At 41.1% G+C, this 13,292-nt stretch overlaps 1 protein-coding gene across 1 annotated transcript in view; it reads left to right on the top strand.

The window, feature by feature from the left end:
• Positions 1 to 13,292, top strand: part of STPG4 (sperm-tail PG-rich repeat containing 4) — a 30,416-nt gene that overhangs the window by 8,628 nt on the left and 8,496 nt on the right. The window contains exons 4-5 of the mRNA XM_025169803.2: positions 420 to 484; positions 2,139 to 2,187. Of these exons, the coding sequence (XP_025025571.1) occupies positions 420 to 484; positions 2,139 to 2,187 (114 nt within the window). The remainder of the gene's footprint in view (positions 1 to 419; positions 485 to 2,138; positions 2,188 to 13,292) is intronic.

The following is a 13,292-nucleotide window of genomic DNA, read 5'->3' as shown; positions in this document are numbered from 1 at the left end:
GAAGAATCTTGTGGGATCTTAAAATTTTAGGGCATTGAGAACCGAAATGTAAAATGTCTAGATGGTAGACTGAATTGTAGCACTTCTGATTGCGTACGGTGAATATAACTTCACCCTACTTCTCCAAGTAAAATCTGTCTGCAAATAGAAAATTAGGATCTTAGGGGGAAAAAAACCCTGCCCTTAGACTGCCATATCAGTTTCCTATTTGCAAAGAATGTTTGAAGATAAGGGGAAAAGTGATTCCACACTTGCACCCAAGTATAGCAGTCTGTTGGTGTATCTAACAACCGTGCCAAGGCAAGGAAGACAATGCAGAATTGATCTCTTGGAAAAATTAATCAACTGAGCAATAAATTAGACTATAAAACAAAATCTGATTTCTTATATTTGCATAATGTACTTTTGATTCCCCACAGAATATAAACACTGATCCTGGACAGTATAATCTTTTCCCTCCTCCAGTTCCCACTTTTCCAACTAAGTAAGTATACTTTCTAATCTAGTTTTCTTTTTAAACAGATTATTTTGGCATGTGAAGTCTTTACAGTATATTTCTTCATTTTGGCTGCATTTCCAAGCGGTAGCATATCCCTTGTCTGAGGCCAGAGCATTGTGGCCAGAGGCCAGAATAGATTCTTGCTGATTTTCATAAAAGATTATCCTTTTTCAAGATCCTGTCTTGTTGGATAGATGCCTTTCATTTTCTCTGAGGGTGATGCAAAAAGTCAGCAAGAGACAGGGGTGCTAAAAGAAGTGGCAAGAAGAAAAAGAAGTGGTCAGAGCAATTGTTCATCTTGCCATGACGGTCTGTTACAGGGGGAAGGCCACGTACTGCCTTCCAGATTTTTGGGACTGTACCTCTCATAAGCCCAGCCAGAAGGACTAGTGGTTGAAAATAATGGAAAGAGTCATCCAAACATCTGACAGGCAGTTGGTTGTCTATCCTTGTCTTACTCTGCTCACCTTACTGTGATGAGTTGGAAAAATAAACTGCATCACCATATAAATAGTTGGGAAAAATACAGATTTTCAAAGGCATGTTTGGGTTAAAGGTGGATTATAGACTTACCACAAGGAGGAAGGGCTGGTCCTAGAATGCTCTGGGGAGTCACAGACACACGTCTCCAGCAACACTGGGCCTTGGATCGCCAACTATTCTGGCATATTATTAAAGCCAGGCTCTTTCGTGGATGAAAGATCAAGGAATGGAATTTAGTATGTATTTGTCTACTTTAAAAATAATTACATGTACACATGCCAGTTGCAGTTGTAACTTTATGAAGTTACATCTATGTAGCTTATAACAATCAGTTCAACATAATTTCTCTTGACTGTAGGCCTGGACCTTCCTTTAAGTCTCATCATTATTCTAGGATGGCCTTAGTCATCATTTCCCTCCACTTGACTTCAGCTGGATGGTGAGAAAAGAGTTACAGGTCAATAGCCTGGAAATATGCTGGAGTTAAAAAGAGGTTAAATGCTGATGTTAAAGTAACTTTGGCCTCAACTGATTTCCAACACTTTCAAATGATCCCTGGCAATGGATTTCCCAAGTTAAAACCAATGCAATAAAAGCTAATTATTAAAACAGTACAATACAATACAGCTATTAAAACAACTAGCAATAAAAAAATTCAATACAAATTAAAATCAATTCAGTTTTAAAACCATTAAGGCTTCCTAAACAAAACGTTTTCATAGCAGACACCTGCATACAAACATGGACACAATTCATATCCTACCTCATTACCCACCAAGCTTAGCAGAAGAGGATGTTTTGAACTTGAATCTTCTTAAGTTGGTCCAAGATTCAAATCTCTACGACACAGCCTCTCTCAGCTTTAGCCATTTGGGAGACGGCCATTAAGAGGGCAAGGTGGATCTTCCTGAAAAAGGTTTTGAAGAAGATTGAGTTGGGAGTGAGGTTGGTAAAGGCCGTTCAAGGGCTCCTTTGCATATGCTGGACTGTACCCAGAGGCATAGGAGCCTATGTTCTGTACATTGACAAAGAAGAAGCCTTAATCCATTGAGATGCAGATAAAATTAAAATCCCCAATTTTTACTAAAACTAGTGTTGTTTCAAAAGAACCTAAATGCTGAAATATTTTCATTTTCTCTCCTTTCTCTAAATGTAGGAATTATATGTTTCGATCTGCAGTTCAGAGACTTCCCATTTTCCTCCCGGTAAGGTCTACTAATTAGTGACTATAAAATGTTGGGGTTTCAAGCAAAGAGAAAAAAATCCACTCTTAAATGTTTCTTTTCTGCAAAATGAACCTTTAATATTTTGGCTTCCCAACTCTGAAACTTGAACATTTAGCCTTCCTGGGAATAGTTAGACTTTTCAGGACTAGCCCTAACATTCCCTGAGGCAGTGAGACAGCTGTCAACTTTGCACCCACCACTTAGGTGTACATGCTATGTAAATATCTCAGTGGCTTTGGCGGGTGTCCTTGGAGAGGCACCCTTCCCCTATGGATTATAGTGCTTAGAGTATAAGATTATACTCCTTGGAGGCAATCAGTAAGTACCAGCAAATATATGGCAGTCACCATATTTCAGCTAGTTTCCCATCAGAACTGTGAAACTTACGAGATTATGATGTTGTTGGTTGATACGATGGGTATACGAAATTGACCAGCAAGTAGGCAATTAGCATGGGGAGAATGTGAGGGAGGAGATGCCATCACTGATGCTCTCTTTCAAAGGATTAGCAGTCAAGAAAGAACTGATTTCTTTTCTTTTTTTAAAAAAAAAGCCATATATCATATGCATGGGAACCAAAGGACGATGTTGAGAATCTGTGCATGTTCAAGCAGGACTTTTGGCTCAACCAATACGACAGCTGCTGGAAGCTGCAGCTTTATAGGTACTGGTTGCTGAAAAAAATCTCCTTTCCAGCATATCCTACCTTTCTTGCAGTTATAGGTGTAGTTAAAAGTGTAGAGCTTATGTTCCCATTATAAACAGAGCATCTATTACACTGTACTGTATGTCAGAGCACAGAAATGTAGAAATGGCATCAGAAGACCCATATTACACTCAGAATCAGCTGAAAGTGGCAAAGGATGCTTAAAAAACCAAAAGAGTTACTGCAAATATATTGAAACTAAAAAGAAAAAAATCAGTATACCAGTTGTTCAAAGAAGGCAGCAAATGCTAACAAGTAACTACAACTCGGTGGAACTCTTCAAATCCTTTTTTGGCTCTGCTATTTCCAACAAGAGCCTCTATGTTCTATCCGGCAATAGTCAGGAGTGAGATGAAGAGAAAGGAATGCTATTGATGGAAACATGATCATGACAATACCTGTTTCTTTTGACTGAGTTTAAACCTCCAAGGTCAGATGATGGGATTCCAGCATATGCAATGAATTTGCCGGTGGTCTGAGCAAACCTTTATTTACCATCTTTGAAGAATCCTGGGGAATGGATGAAATGTCAGATGCCCAAAGATAGGAAAAATGTTCCTACCTTCCAAAAAGGGAAAAATGAGGATCCAAGGCATTACAGACCAGTCAGTTTGGTATCTGAGAAGATGCTAGAGCAATGGTTCTCAACCTCAGCAACTTTGCTGGCTGGGGAATTCTGAGAGTTGAAGTCCACACATCTGAAAGCTGCTGAGGTTGAGAAACACTGCTCTAGAGCATTTCACAACATTTTTTTCCATTTTTCTTCATCCTCATCTGTTCCTTTTAAAGGAACAGAGCAAACCCATTCCATATGATTGACTACATAAAAAAAAACTCGCTGTATGCACAGTGTTGCTCACTGGATTTAAGTCTTAAACCAGAGAATTAGGAGCCTCTTTTCAAAGCATGGCTTGCTTTAACTTTCCTGAAATAATAGTGTGAGAAACCACAATTCTTTATAACGAAGAAAAGTGATGGTTGCAACAGCTGTTTTTAACAGCTGTTATGGGTTATTTACAGGGGTGTCAGGGCCTGTCAAAAAAGTCAAGATGGTGGCCAAGGACATATAATCAGAACCCCACCCCTTTTTATGTGTATCACGTATACAAGGGGCAAGGCTCTGAGTGTACCCTTGTGGCTGCCATCTTGACTAGTTTTATCCCCATCCTTTGGACCTCCTGTTTAGTTACAATGCCCATTGAGAGGTGGTGTTACGTAGATGTAAATAAAGACCAGAAACCTATTTGCTTGTCTAAAAAAAGTTCTTTTTCTTAAAATAAATGTCAGTAAAATGCAGATCTCTCTTTAAGAACCCACTTTTTCCCAAGAACTATACATTGGGGAATTGACATGCATGCCAGTTCCCGCTTCAGGGAGATACCTCTTTCTCCTCTTTCTCCTCCCTTCCTCTGTCTTTTCTTTTTGGCCCATCCAGTCCCCAAAGACCCCATCACCGGCTGCTGCCTTCCAGCAATTCTCTCCCATTCAGGGACTTCCCTGGAGAACCAACCACCAAACGTGAAAGAAAGCTACTGTACACCTTTTTACACAAAGTGCAAGAGTATGACATTGATAGAAAGAAGAATGGAAATTTACCAACAGGGTTATAAAGTGAATGACTATCATATGGTGGCCGTATGATATTGGGATGACAGGGCTAACTGAGTCACCCCTCTGCTGGTTGACTGATTTATCTCTGCATGCCAGAAGCACGCCATTCAGGTCAGTCGGTCTCAACCATTTTTCTAGGTGCAGGGAGGTGGGTCAAAAAAGTCAAGATGATGGCCACAACCATGCAATTGATGCCCTGCCCTTTTTTCACCTAAGTCAAAAAACCAAGATGGTGGCCACCACTGTGCATTGTATGCACATTAAAAAAGGGTGGGGCTTTGATTGCACCATTGTAGCTGTCATCTTGACTTTTTTGACCCTGTGGACACCCATTCTTCCCAGACATCATGAGAAAGCTGGAAGGCTGTTGCTTTCTGCTCCCCCTTTTCACTTCAGGGAAATAAATTAAGGGAAAATCAGAAGTAGCTAATTGGAGGTGCTGTTGCTGTGGTCAGAGTCAAGGAAGCCTGACTCCTTTCCCACCACTTTTGGTTCATTTTCCACCTGCATGGTTGAACAAAGGTAGGAAATACAAAATGAGAAGACCCTGTTTCCATCTCAGAACAAGAACAGGATAGTTAATTCTCCAAAAAACAGTTCCATGACCTGCTTGACCTTGAGAGATTAATTTAGCCCCAAAGAATCCCAAGGCAGTTTGGGGTGAAAAATAACCCCTCTTGAGTTACTTGTGGCAGCTAATTAATTGGATACGGTGTTCACATGGCTAAACTAATCCTGCGGTGATACATGTCAGGACAACATACTGTTATAACAATTGGGGGTGGGCTAGGGAGAGAAACATTTTTATTTCAGAGGATTCCCAGTCACCAAAAATAATGATTGAAATAGGGGAAAAAAATAAGTGAATGTGGAGGTAAATGGGTTTTTGGAACCGGTCACACTGCTTGTAACTTGCAGATTGATCTTACCCCTGTGATCTGCTAGGTCTTAACACAGATATGTTTTAACTGTCTTTTAAAAATTCCTTCTTACTTTGGCCTTCTCTATTTTTTAACTCCCCCTAATATTTGCCTTTTTATGGATTTCTTATTCTGTTTATATTCTGTTGTTTATTGTTTTTTCTCTTACATTTTTGTAACGCATGTAAGCTGTTTCGGAATTTTTAATATACAGAGCAATATATAAATAAATGTAAGAAATAAATACCTTGACTTTGTTTGTTCTCTGGGGCCCCTGTAGCTTTCTGTATTTTGCCAGTTCGTTTGGTTTAATTTTTATTAGTACTTGTTCAGAAGGGGTCCAGGTATGAACTCCTTGAAACCACGCATGTTATATAGTGCTCTGTTATGTGTAGTTCCTGATTCTCCAAAGGACTGTCTGTCTGCCCCTTATAAGCCAGGCCTGTATGAAGACAAGGCCCTGTAAGATGACTATTCTGAAACTTTAGTGATGGAAAGGAGAGGCAGGAGTATCATCCCTAGTTTTCTGAGTAGGGACACACACATATAAAGTCAAGATAGAGAAGGGCTGTAGTTTACTTGAAGACATTTATTGTACATGCAGGAAGTCCCAGTTCCTTGGCATCAACAGAGAGGGCTGGGTTTCTTGTCAGAAGCCTGAAGAAATGTTGCTATTCCGGGACACAGCATTGGGCTATAAGGAACTAATTTGTCTTGGCATAAGACAACTTCCTATGTTGTTAGGCTCTATTCAGTTCATAGAGGAAGCTTAAAGGCTACTAGAATGGTAAAGCTGGAAACCCTGATTCTAGTCCTCCATAAAAGATCCATTTAATTGGTTCCACCAATGATGCTTCAGTAGTTCCCTTAAAAGAACTGAGCCTGGGTAAATTTACAGAGGAAAATCTCATAGGCCAAGTAGGTAATTTAATGTGGTGTACATACTGTGACTTGGCAACCTGATTGTTCTGACCTATACTAAGGCAACATCTTTCCATATTTCTGCAGTCTCTGGAGAGTTCAGAGCAAAAGTTTAATATTACAATTTTCCTCAGTACTTAACAGGACAATATTGATAAACTGAGTAACTACATACATGTGTGATATGCTACAACTTGGCAATGGGTCTTATTTTGACGCATGAACCATTTCCGTATATTTGTACATAGGCTGTTGATCCGTGCTTTGAAATAGTGAATAATAAGTAATGTTACAAACTATGTACACTGTACACAGATGTGCTAATCTATACTTTTATTTATTTAAAACATTTACATAGTCGCCCATCTTGTACTAAACTCTGCAGCTCACAACCAACAGTTAAAACAACAACTGTGTACAATAAAAAATATTAAACCACAAATACTATACCCTGGCACCATAGTTAAACTTTTACATGCAGTCCATCACAAAGTCCTCTTGTCAATTTTACCCTATCCCAGTGCTTGGGGGGAAAGCCAGGTCTTAAGTGCTTTTCAGAAGGTTAAAAGGGTGGGGGCCTGCCAAACTTGAGGGGGAAGGGTGTTTCATAGGCCATGGAAAAGGCACAGTTCCTAAGTCCCATAAGATGGCAACATTTAAGGGAAGGGACTAGGAGCGTGCCCACGCTATCTAATCTGGTAGGACGGGTAAATGTCCTTAGGGAGAGGCGGTCCTGCAGATAACCTGGTCCTGTGCCATATAGGTCTTTAAAGGTAATAATCAGCACCTTGAATTGCACCCAGAAGATAACTGGGAGCCAGTGCAGCTCACGCAACAGGGATGTAATTGAGTAAATCTAGGGACACCCATCACTGCGTGTGCTGCCACATTCTGGACCAGTTGTAACTTCTGGTTGGTTTTCAAGGGCAGACCCATGTAGAGCATATTGCAGTAATCCAGACAGGAAGTGACCAAGGCATGAGTGACCATGAGCAAGGCCTCCCAGTCCAGGAAGGGGAGCAATTGGTGCACAAGATAAATCTATGCAAAGGCATCCCTAGCCATGGCTGCCACCTGCTCCTTGAGCAGGAGATGTGAGTCTAGGAGGACCCCCAAACTGCGCACCAGCTCAATCCGGGGGAGTGCTACCCTGTCTAAAATTTAAGATGAAATATCACCTGGGCTTGGGGGGCTGAAAACTCTGTCTTGTCAGGGTTGAGTTGAAGCTGGTTTCTCCCCATCCAGACCCTTATAGTCTCCAGGCACTTAGCCAGCACTGCAACAGCATCACCTGTTTGGCTAGGGATGGAGATATATATGTAGGGTGATGACTGGGTATCATCAGCATGATGGATGACCTTCTCCAGCAGTTTCATGTAGATGTTAGAGGGGAGGTGAAAAATTTGAGCCGTGAGGCACCCTACATTGCAGGACCCTAGGGCTTGACTTCTCCTCCTCCACCAACACTGACTGGAACCAGCTGTGGTGGAAGGAGGAGAATCACTGTAGCACAGTGCCTCCCACTCCCAACCCCCGAAACCAGTCCAGAAGGATACCATGGTCGATGGTATTAAAAGCTGCTGAAAGGTCCAGGAGGGCCAGAATGGTTGCACCACCCTCATCCTGAGCTCTCCAAAAATCATCTACAAGTGTGACCAATGCTGTTTCAGTGCTGTGCCTGGCCTGAGTCCAGACTAAAAAGGGTCCAGATAATCTGCTTCATTGAGGGCCCTTTGTAGGTGCACACCAACTACCCTCTCAACAACCTTTCTTAAAAAGGGAAGGTTGGATACTGGATGGAAGCTGTTTAGCACTGTTGGGTCCAAAGATGGCCTCTTGAGAAGAGGGCACACCACCGCCTCCTTCAAGGCAGGCAGTATCACCCCCTCCCACAAAGAGGCATTAACCACCATTTGGACTTAACCACGTGGCACCTCCCGGGAGGCCTTGACCAACCAGGAGGGGCCTGGGTCCAGAACACAGGTGGCTGAGCTCAGAGCCACAAGGACCCTGTCCACTTCCTCAGATCAATCGGCTCAGACTTCTAGATAACAGGGCTCAGATGTGTCTCTGTCACTTCCAATGGATCTGCCCAGCCAGAGTGCAATTCTGAGTGAAGTCGAGTGACTTTACCTGATAGATGCTGAGAATATTCCTCACAGTGGCCCTGGAGGGGTTCCCCTGGCTCCTCCTTACCCAGGAGGGACTTGGTCACCCGAAACAGGGTCGCTGGGTGGCTATGTGCAGATGCAATAAGAGCGAAGGAGTAAATATGCTTCACTGCCTTTATCACCACAAGTCCTAATATAGTCTCTTACCTGTGCTTGGTTGGCCTCGCTCTTTACCTTCCTCCAGCAGGGCCTAGAGCACCTCTTGCATTTCTTCATTTCTCGGAGCTGCTCAGTAAACCATGGTGCTCTACAAGATCCATGTACACAAAGAGTCCTCACAGGCACTATATGGTCCAAGGCCCCCATCACCTGCTCATTTACTCAAATATTCATTTGAAATCAAATCTACATGTGGCCATATAGAGATTTCTAAGTGATAGCCCGGTAGCCATTTCTCCACTTGAAAAATAAGTGATGGAATATTATAATTGTTACAATTGCCCAACAGAATTCTAGCTTCTTAACTAACAAAATGTAGAAATAAGAACATTTTCCTTTTTGAATGCATGGATTACTTTTTTCAATTGAAGTAATTGTTCCAAAACTATGACTCTGTCTTTACTTAGAAATAAGTTGGGCTATTGTGCTCTGTCAAAAAGTTCTATTTATGTTATGGGGCCATCTTGGGGCTGCAAAATTGTGGACAACTACTAGATGGCAGGAAACTTGGATTTCTGCTGCCATCTAGTGATCATCTGGATTTTTACAGTCCATATACGCTAAACCTATTGAAATCATTAAAACTATAAGCATTCTAACAATGTACCATCACTACAAGTTTACTAGTCAAATTGGTAGTATTTGTACAAATCCTGGCCAATCCAAAAGTTTTATTCTGCATGATAATAGTAAGACCCTATGGGGCATATTAGAAGTTATGAAGCCAAGGTATTCACCTTCCCTGGTAACTAGGCTTATTGCACTACCAACTGGAGTTCTTGACATCTGTGTAAGATCATCCCAGTTCTTGTGCTGGCCAGCCACTGCTTCCATGGGCCAAATGCTTATCACCATAGTACAAATGTAGATATTGCCAGTTGAAGTAGCAAAGGCTGTTGAGCAAGAGAATCCATGCAGGAAGATCCAGCCTCCATAAGAGCTGAACATTTTCATTATAAGGTATCTAGGGTCATGCCTTTCATACTTGACAGATGTGTTGATTGCAGTTGTCCAAATATGGATAGGAAGAACAAGCAGGCTGACGTTATTGATGCATCTGTTCCCCAGTTAATAATACCTAAGATTCAGGAGCCAAAGTAATGAGGAAGTAGTGAGAACCTGTCATCAATATTAAGTAAGTGTATCAGATGGAGAGCCTATGAGTCACCCCACCATAATCTTGATAAATGACTCGATCCTGAAGGTACAGATAGGGAGCACAGACCATATGAATCTCTTCAAAAGACCAATCAGTCATATCCCTGAAAGGCTGTCATTTTAGCACAGTCAGAATTATCCAGAAGACCTTGAACTATATAGCTATTGGGGCTAAATGAGCCGGCAACCCCTCTTCCCAGTATATGGTAGGAAGAAAAATTTTGCATAACAGCACTTTACATTTCATAATTGGATCAAAGCAAGCAAATTAATCTCAGTTCAGTTTCCAGATTCTGTGTTAAAGGAATTTACAAAGGCACTGTTTTCTGTTTGTTTCACATCCTTTGGTATCACATTCTAGTATTTAAAAGCATCTGAAAGTAGTGCCCATGCTTAGATTTTTTTTTTTTTAAATACAGCAAATAAAGTATGCAGAAAATGAATACATTTGATAGAAAACCTGTATTAGAAAAGTGGAAGTGAAAAGCAAGTATTCATACATAACTTTCATTCAGGGAAAGTCTGGATGAAGACAGTTCAAGAACGCCCTCCTGAATTTCTGGGGGACAGCATTCCAGAGGCCAAGTGGCAGCTGACTCTTGAGTAGTCCCAGAATGGCAATAATCTCTGAATCACAGCATAGCTAGCAAGATCTCTGAAAATCCCAGAGAAATAGAAAAGATGATTTGCTGGATCTTGAGTGGTCAATAGCCAACTGGCAGTCAGAATAATTATTTCGACTCTGGTGCGATGTGTGCATGGCTGAACACTCCACTGAGCATTCTGAATCATCTGCAGCTTCCAGACCTAGCAAGAGAAACCACGCGTGAGGGTAGCCTCACAAAAAGCACATGACAGCAACCTGGTTAGGCTGTCCTAGCTAGGAAAGGAGGCAGCAGTACCCCAACTAAGGCTGATAATAGGTGCTTTGGTGGTGAAATCAGGAAAAAGATATAAAAAACAACATAAAAATCTAGATAGACAATGACATGATAGACAAGGTAATAAACAGGAGCAGCAATAATAATGGCAATAAATAAAATATAAAATCATTGTCATAAAGTAGCAACATAATTGAAATTCCAAAAATGCTGAAATGAGCAGGAAAAAAAACTTTAATTGATCTGTAATGTGAAGACTTGGACAATTATTTTTCTGTTACAGAAGTAGGGTTGTTATCCAATATGTTCTTCATTGTTGGAAAAGAAAAGCTTTTGCTTCAGCCAGAACATAATTTCTTTGTGGAATTTGCTGCCTTAAAATGGCATGATGACTGTGGTTCTCTGACTTAGAGAGTAGAGTGAGATAGTTGCTGGCACTGTACATAGTCTTGCCAACAGCTCTGAATCAAGGTGCCTCTTTGAAACTTCCAGTTCTGTGATGGACAACCTGACCCATCTACAACTCCTTGGTTTGGCCATATGTTGGGACTGATGGGAATTGAAGTCGAAGGCACCTGTTCTGTACCAGGTTGGCTTTTTCTGCTCCAAAATGCTGTGGAGCATCTGTAAGACAACACAACTGGTGGTGGTGATGGGTTCCTTCCTATATGCCTGGGGATGGCCATGATGGAATAACAGGAGGCTGGACTAGATTGTCTGTTGATTTAATGCACCGTGACTTTTTTATGATTTAATGGTCAAGTTGTCAAATCAATGGGAGTGGATTTAGAGGAGAGGTTTATAAAATCACATACTGTAAGTTATGATGTCCACCAAGAATGTCATCCCCGTCATTGTAAGGCAGTCTTCTAATTAAAGATTTGTCTTTCTTTTCTCTCTGTTACAAAGCAATTGCTGTATTTCCCCAGTTCATATTTTTCTGTGAAAATGTGTTATCAAGTGAATGCACTGTACCACAAAGGATGGGGGAAGAAAGAATGTGACAGTTCTGTAGCTCCTAACACATGTTAGTGCGCAGAAATGACAGTTTATGACAGTGATTCCCACATGCCTTTTACAGCTGAGCAGAAAAAAAGGCATCTTTTGCTGAAATTAGCCATCAAATCTGCACTTTGGAAGGGAAAATAGTCAGCTGGTCTATTGACAAGGAATCCAGGCAGGCTGTCGGAAAGCAGTAAATGAGCTTCTTTGGGAGGAAATGTCAGATTATACTGTTTTCTTCCTCTGTATTATTAATTTTTTCCCCAGCTGATCCAGGATTAATAGTATTACACCCTCATCCCCCAATTCTCCAGGGGTGCATTTATTATCTAAGGGTATGCTTTTTTTCTATGGAAGGAAGTCACAAGCAACTTTCTTTCTTTCTTTCTTTCTTTCTTTCTTTCTTTCTTTCTTTCTTTCTTTCTTTCTTTCTTTCTTTCTTTCTTTCTTTCTTTCTTTCTTTCTAATATATAGCTGGGATGATGGTAGTGGAAGGAGGGCTTGCAGCTTTTGTACACCAACAGGAACTGCTTCATCTTGAGGTTTTCAGGGGGTGATCAGTAACATAAAAATGCTTTCAGAGTTCCATGTTGCCCTCCAGTGCAATCCTTGTCTTCATCTAACTCTCAAAATGTGTTTGCTTTTTACACAGTATATATGCATGCATTCTGAAGAGGAAGGGGAAGATGCTGGGGGCAAAGGCAATGAGGTGATCCTTCAGATATTTGCTAACCATTATCCTTGGGGTGTTAAAAAAGCCATGATAGCAGCTGTGGTCAAACCCTGCCACTTTTTAACATGTATCACACGTATGACACATGTTAAAAAGGGGTAGAGCTTTAATCACATGGTCATTGCTACTATCTTGACTTTTTTGATCCCCATCCTCCACTATGGATGTCCCTGCCATTAAGGACTGCTGATTTAAAAGAGGTGTACCATGTGTGGTCCATGGTTGCAAGTAGTCCCCTAAAGCTATGGTAGATTTCTCCCTGAAGCCCCCCATATGTCATTACTGAGGGAGTAAAGTATACAGGATTGATTCACTCATTAAGTGCCATTAAACTGATGTTGACTCTTACCTAGTACATGGGTGGATTCATATGTTTAATTATATTACCTGTAGTTGCAATTTTAATTAAATTTACTTACTATTAAATTAAATCAAATCCATTTTAACTTTTGTCTGTCCCTTCTTTGTTCTTGGGCCTGGCCACTGCTTGGAGCACACCCGCCAGCACACCATCTAAAGGCCACGGTTGCATGCCACAAAGAGCTTGTGCACTCTTGACTTAGCACAATGGGAAACCACCTGGCTAAACTCATGTTCTATGTTTTGGCATTCCACCAAATCGGAGTCTTTTACTGTCTGAGCTGCTAGGCTATAAAGGGTCTTTGAGAGATCATACTGACCATCAAACATACCCATCCACTTATTATAATGTATTTAAATTGATGCCTTTTCAGCTTTCTGCTCAAGATTTGCAAAATCCTGCTTTTAGTTCTGCTAAACCTGGGTTTGGTAAATAAAGCAAGATACAACCTCCTTTCAGTT

This window comes from Python bivittatus, unplaced genomic scaffold (assembly GCF_059951505.1).
Source record: "Python bivittatus isolate LINGU-HERP-01145 unplaced genomic scaffold, Pbiv_v1 ctg000020_np1212, whole genome shotgun sequence".
NCBI lineage: Eukaryota > Metazoa > Chordata > Lepidosauria > Squamata > Pythonidae > Python > Python bivittatus.
This window is presented reverse-complemented; position numbering and strand designations above follow the sequence as displayed.